This window comes from Castanea sativa, chromosome 12 (assembly GCF_040712315.1).
Source record: "Castanea sativa cultivar Marrone di Chiusa Pesio chromosome 12, ASM4071231v1".
Taxonomy (NCBI): domain Eukaryota; kingdom Viridiplantae; phylum Streptophyta; class Magnoliopsida; order Fagales; family Fagaceae; genus Castanea; species Castanea sativa.
Genome location: NC_134024.1, coordinates 3,492,410 through 3,499,491, shown reverse-complemented (window position 1 = coordinate 3,499,491; position 7,082 = coordinate 3,492,410). Strand labels below are relative to the sequence as shown.

The window sequence follows — 7,082 nt, the reverse complement described above, 5'->3', positions numbered from 1 at the left end:
ATTATGAGTAATATATGATAAAAATGATTTTTTTTCTTTAAATAAAAAATAAAATTAGTGGTGATATGATGTAGAAAAAAAAAACTAAAATCTAAAACACAATCTGTATTCTCAAAATTTTATTTTTTGAAAAAATTATGAAATTTATTGCGGACATAAAGTGGTGCTATTCATAGAAGCAGAACGCATGGTTAATCGGGCCATGGTCCACATTGGTGGCCAAACTTTTTTTGAGGGTTCAATGTACAGTATTTCCAAACGTCAGCACAAACATCATTATGAACACCATTTTAAAGCAAACGTCATTGTCCAATTGGAACCATCCTGCTAGCTTATAGGAGACTTTGTTTTGTTTTTTTTTTTTGGACACAAATCTATAATACCCATTTGTGTAACAAGCATTTCATTCCCACTTTTGTCTGAAATCAGGAACAGAAGCAAAGCAATAGCATTTAACAGGGAAGAGTAGAATAGAATCATTGAAAATGGCTGCTGAAGCTCCCACCATTCCTCTTCTTACTCCTTACAAATTGGGCAAGTTCAACCTTTCCCATAGGTATACCAATACACCTTGCAAAATTCTTTCTTTTTTCTTTTTGTTTTTGTTTTTGTTGTTTAGTATGACGTGAATTGTTAATATGTGTGAAGGGTTTTGAATTTTTATTTTTATTTTTTTGTCTTTTTTGATGAAATGATTTTATATGTTTTTTTTTTGTTTAACTTTGGTTTTGCCTTAAAAAAAAAAAAAGTATTTGTGATTGTGACATATCCCGTTGGGATAATGAACTGTTTTGTTTACAAAGGTTTAGGCCCGTTTGGCACATGTGTTTAAAAACTGAAAATTATTGTTTGAAAATATTTATGAAAATATGTGTGGGTGAAAAAGTGTGTAAAATGTTGTTTAAAAACTGAAAATAACCTTCAGAAATCGTAGCTTATTATTTAGAGCACTAAGCATTAGCATTTTCTACAAAAATATCTTATTTTACCATCTTAAAAGTTATTTTATCTATTAGAGCATCTCCATCCGAAAATTGTATCCTATCCTATTTTACCATCTCAAAAGCTACTTTATCAATTATACTATACCATTTTACAATACAATCAACATCTCAACTTTTATTTTCCCATTCTACTCATTAAAATAATATATATTACCTACTAAAATAATATAATATATTCCAATACAACTCTATCTTTTTTTTCTCCTCGACCTCTCTTCCACTTTATCAATTAAAATATATTATAATTTTTTTGGCAATTGTAAGATTTTACAAGTCCGGCAGTTGGGCTCTTTTTGTGCCTTTATGCTAGATTTTCTCTACATATACCATTTACAATTGCCAATGAGAATACTCTTATATCATATTATTTTACAACACACCTAACATCTTAATTTTTATATTCCTACACAACACATTAAGATAATATATTACATAATAAAATATATAACCCGAAACAATAAAAAACAGTATTTTAATTTTATGGTGAGTCAGGGAGAGAGAGAAAGAGGAGATGTTTTTGAGGTGAATGAATAAAAAATATTATTTTAATTTTGCAAGTGAGCTACAATACAATTCTAAATTTAGGATGGTATTGTTGCACAATTGCAAATTTTTTTTACAATTGCAAAACCATGTAATGGGCTATTATTGTGCTTTGATGCTAAAATACATCATATGATAGCATATGCAAGATCGGGTACTGATACTCCAAAATTTTGGCATTTGGCATACTAAACACCAAAAACCCTTTCACATAAGATGTTTTAAATGCTAAAAAATTTAGGATTGATGTACCGTACAATTGCATATTTGGAAATGTAGGGCATAAAATTTTATACGTGCTAAACATATTTTGGTTTTTTTTATTCCAATTTCTCTCTCCCATGTCACATCCCGAGTCCTCTCTCCCTTTCTTTCTCTCTACCTCTCTCTTTGTCACATGGGGCCACAATAAAATATATTTGTTTTGTTAATTTTTTTAAATATAGATAAGGTTTGTTTTAAATCATTTTAATGTGATGTAATCTTAAAATAAAAGATGCGATGTAGAGTGTATTGTAAAATGGTATGTTAAAAATAGATAAAATAACTTTTTGACGTGTCAAATGCTAAAATTTTGAGAAAAACTGATGCTGGTACTAACACTCTTACCCTTTTGCTTAAAAAAAAAAAAAAACTATAGCCATTTTCAGCATTTTCTTGTCAGTTCACATCTGTGTTTGTTTTGTGTTTAACCAAGAAATGACAAATTTTTTCAAGAATTCTCTACATTAATCTACCAAAAGTGTGAGACTTTTCTAATTTTTGATAATGTTAAGATTGATGAATTTTGTTGGAACTGCATTAACTGTCACGCTGAGCTCTACTCACTTCATGAGTTGTTCATGATGATTTTTTCCTTTGATCTCAAAAGGACAATAGATCTGGCATTTGGTTTATCTAGATTTTGTGAATCATCTCTATTCTGTAAATTGGTTTTAGATTTGCAAATTAAGGTATCTGATCACCTTGGTTGTTAGGATTCTTTGTGTTTTCAGAACCTCTAAGTAATGTATCTGTAGCTTCATCATGAGCGGCTGACATTTATTTACAGTTTCTTTGATTATATAAGATATCAATCTATAGTTATGAAATCATTTCTCAACAATTTTGGTCTGAATTTTTTGGGCTAGGGAGGGGAGATGAGACCCTTCAGTTCATCAGTGTTATGTTATGTTGATACCTATGACTACACATTCTGTATGATGAAAAGCAATCCAGTTTGGCTCCCTCTTCTATATCATGCCATAGTACCCAAGTCATTCTTCAAATGCTGTATGATCTTGAACCTACATGTGATAACAGAACTAATTCACCCTACTCTGTGCGTAAAAATTCATCAAATTAATTCTTCCAAGTTTTTACATGCTTCATTATGTTTCTTACTTATCTTTTTTGGTATTTTCTTAAAGTAAAACGTGGCCATGCATGTTTCTTAAAGTAAATTAGCTATGAATGATACAGAAATTGTCATAGTTGAAGGACCTGCAGTATCTTTGAGGTTCTCCTACCCCACTCCAGTACTGTATTTTTTGTGAAATCTGTCTTTAATACTAGACAATATGATTGTACTTTAACGATGAACAAACCCTAAAGGAAAAAAAGATATTGTGGATCAAGTCAAACATTCTCTGTCTCTGTCACTCTTTCTCATTTAGGTATTAATTTGTTTACTCACAAGGAAAAGCATTATATTATACGCAGAGTTTTTCTGATTTTGTGTTTTTCTTCAGCTTCTCAAACTTTATTTAAAGGTTTATATTTTAGCAATCCACAAGTGAAGTTGTGAAGTTGTCCTTATCTTTGCCATAATCATTCCAAAATGAATTGTTTGATTTTTTTTTTTTTTTTTTTTTAGAAACAATGAATTGTATGATTTGGTTTCATTTGTCACTTGCCTTTTTTTAGTATATATTATAACATAGAGAAAGGGGCTTAATCATATTATTCTTCCCGACTTTACTATAGGCAACATATATTTGATTCTTATAGGGTACTACTTTCTTCAGTTAGAAAGATTTCTTACTTGATTTACTCAATTGATCATATAATTTGTATTTTCAGAGTTGTTTTGGCACCATTGACCAGACAGAGATCTTATGGCAACGTTCCTCAGCCACATGCTATCTTATATTATTCTCAGAGAACCACCAAAGGTGGTCTACTGATAGCTGAAGCCACTGGAGTTTCTGACACTGCTCAAGGGTAATCAATTTCTTACCATGCTTCCCACTGAAATACAATCTCCATTTTGAGGGTTCCCTTTATTGCCTTAAAAATTTTTATGACTTCTTAGGTTTCTTTGCTATTGTAAAGGTATCTAGACACACCAGGTATATGGACAAAAGAGCAAGTTGAAGCCTGGAAACCCATCGTAGATGCTGTTCATGCCAAAGGAGGAGTTTTCTTTTGTCAAATTTGGCATGTGGGGAGGGTTTCAAATCAAGGTTTGTCTTTGACAAAGACCACCTTTATATCTTCTCTTCAAACTTTTGTAATGATTCATGAATTGTAAATGAGTAGATTTAGGTTTTCTATACCATATTATGTTTACTTAACTGTTGATTTCTGTTGATCCTAAAGGAAGTACTGCATGTGAACCCATTTGATAAAGATCAAATCGGATGGATGTTTTGATTGATTGTTGAAATAACCATTCGTTGGTGCTGTAGAATGCTATTCCCTACAATGCATAATGAGTGTCACATTTGAAAAATAAACATACTTTGAAGAGCATTAATTGGCTTGACTCTTATTTTAGAGAGTAAAATTAGCAAAAGTGATGATCATTGTTGGATTGAGGTAGTAAGGGAAATTTATGCAACAATATAATTATTTTGAAAAATTATTGATCTATCAATGTAGTGGTGTTATTTTTTGCATTATCTCTACTATAAATGTTTTTTTTTTTAATTACAAGGGGGATTTCATGATGATCATTGCCTTAGTGGAAGACCAGAAGGGGCATCTTCTATTATAAATCTAATACGTTAATGTCATTTTTTTTAGCATCTAATATCTACGAATAAGGTAAAACCCACTGCTTTAACAAAATCGAATCATAGTAGTTGCTTTGACAAAAAGCTGAAAATGTTGTCACTTTGGCTAAAGGCCAGAGTGGGTGGTTGCATGCCACTTTGTCAAAAGCATGGTTCTTTTAGTTGGTTGGTCTTTCAAAATCTTTGTAGTTTTGTTTTAGATATGCAGACACCACTTGCTCTAAATCAATTGTCAAAATCATTATCGAGTCCTATATCTATGGTAGTCATAGACAACCAACCACCGCTTTTTGGTGTGTTAGACAGCACTAAGATCGTGAGCTTTCCTTTTTCGACATGGAATAAGATCTTGAAATTTCCTTTTTTGGAGTGGATTATTTATGGAACCCCATCCTTCTACTGTACAATCATGTGGAACACATAATGGAGCTATTATGCCTTCTTGATCCAAAAGAAGCATTAATTTTGCCTCTTATTTATTTATTTGTGATTTGCAAATCAATAAAGGTCTTGTCAATTACTTCTTTATATAAATGTTTTTTTTTCTTAAGAAAAAAAAATTGTGAAGAAAAGAAAGATCATTTTCTAAGTAATTTAACAGATCATAACTCTCATTTTTTCTAATTCTTGAAGTGATGATAGATGATGACTTATCAAACTCATTTGAATTATTTGGATATTTATTTTTCTTAATATTGTTGTCTATAGGTTTTCAGCCAAATGGTCAAGCCCCAATTTCTTCTTCTGACAGGCCTTTGACCCCTCAAATTCGATCTAATGGAATTGACATTGTAGACTTCACTCCTCCAAGGCGGCTACAGATAGAGGAAATTCCTCAAATTGTCAATGATTTTAGACTTGCTGCAAGGAGTGCTATTGAAGCTGGTAGGTTCTTCTCAAGTGTTTATATAAGATAAAAGATATTTGCTTGGTCAAATGTACAAGGGAGTGAAGGAATGTACTTCGTACTTGATGAAAGAACAACAGGGCTCATGGTTACTTTTGTTATTACATAGTCCCTTCATTAAAATGTCATTATTTGTCTTATACACAGGCTTTGATGGAGTAGAGATCCATGGGGCTCATGGTTACCTAATTGACCAGTTTATGAAGGATCAAGTGAATGATCGAACGGATCAATATGGGGGATCCCTCGAAAATCGTTGCCGGTTGGCTCTGGAAATAGTTGAAGCTGTTTCTAATGAGATAGGAGCAGACAGGGTTGGAATAAGGCTATCTCCTTTTGCAGACTACATGGAATCTAGAGACTCAAATCCAGAAGCTTTGGGCCTTTACATGGCTGAATCCTTAAACAAATATGAGATTCTTTATTGCCACGTGGTTGAGCCAAGAATGAGGACAGTTGGAGAAAATAGTGAAAGTCCCCATAGTCTTGTGCCAATGAGAAAGGCTTTTAAGGGAAACTTTGTTGCTGCTGGGGGTTATAACAGGGAAGATGGGAACAAAGCTATTGCTGAAAACCATGCAGATCTTGTTGCTTATGGTCGTCATTTTTTAGCCAATCCAGATTTGCCTAAGAGATTTAAGCTCAATGCTCCTCTCAACAAGTACAACAGAGGCACATTCTACATCTCTGACCCTGTCCTTGGATACACTGATTATCCATTCCTTGAAGACATTGCCTAGGTTATCAAGGAGGAGAGTGAAAATAAACTATCCAAAAACATTGCCCTATGTAATTCCTTTCTTGTTTTTTGTGTTGTCATTGTACTGTACAAGTGCAACAAAAAGATTTGATAGATCTAAATAATTCTATTTATACATTTTACCATTGGTTAAGGTATGTATATGCATATGAAATTTCTTGCAAACTAATAGTTTATAAGAATAGAAATTAAAATTTCTTGCAAACATTAATAATGAGACAAATGCTATTACATTGTGCTAGTATTTGTTTTAAACTAGTCGCAAATCCATGCAATGTGTGGAAATGGATAATTACTTTGTAATTTTGATATAAGTATAACTTGTACTCCTAAATTTATTGAAAATAATTTGCTCTACCAAAAAATTAAGTGAATGTTATGTTGACAATAATTTCACAACAAATCATATGTAATAGATTGTTTTTGGTTGGCAAAAAAGTAATTTTAATGATTGGTTTAAATTAGAACTAATAGCAACTTATCAACTATGGCTTGTTGTAAAAACGTTGTAGACATAGCACTTCTCAAAAATTAAACGATTGTCTAAAATTATTTTTTATCTCAGTATCTCTAAAAACACAAATATATCATTCTATTATTTTTGGGTGCATTTGATTGACATTTATCCATTTTCAGGTGGTTCATATTCCTCTAAATTATGTTACAGTGCGTTATGTTTTCCTAATTTGGTTTTTAGTTTTAGATTTTAGATTATGCTATTTTTTTCAATAGCTTGATTTTCTTTTTAGAATTTTCTCCTCTTGAATATCTAGGATACAACTAAATTTTTTAACTAAGTATTAGCTCAAACAAAAATTAAATTAAAACAATAAGAAGGAGAGGGAGGAATTGTGATAGAAAACTCAATTCAA

At 31.6% G+C, this 7,082-nt stretch overlaps 1 protein-coding gene across 1 annotated transcript; it reads left to right on the top strand.

The window, feature by feature from the left end:
• The first annotated feature begins 485 nt into the window (after nucleotides 1-485).
• On the top strand, nucleotides 486-6,190 carry LOC142619334 (12-oxophytodienoate reductase 1-like). The gene is made up of 5 exons (XM_075792398.1): nucleotides 486-556; nucleotides 3,609-3,749; nucleotides 3,861-3,991; nucleotides 5,252-5,428; nucleotides 5,598-6,190. The coding sequence occupies exons 1-5, from the start codon at nucleotides 486-488 to the stop codon at nucleotides 6,188-6,190; spliced, it is 1,113 nt and encodes a 370-aa protein (XP_075648513.1).
• The last annotated feature ends 892 nt before the right edge of the window (nucleotides 6,191-7,082 follow it).

Excerpts from the sequence above, each read along its gene's own strand:
- LOC142619334 (XM_075792398.1), top strand. The coding sequence starts at position 486 with ATGGCTGCTGAAGCTCCCACCATTCCTCTTCTTACTCCTTACAAATTG. Across the intron at positions 3,750-3,860 it reads GTTTCTGACACTGCTCAAGG|GTATCTAGACACACCAGGTA; the intron begins GTAATCAATTTC and ends GCTATTGTAAAG. Across the intron at positions 5,429-5,597 it reads AAGGAGTGCTATTGAAGCTG|GCTTTGATGGAGTAGAGATC; the intron begins GTAGGTTCTTCT and ends TCTTATACACAG.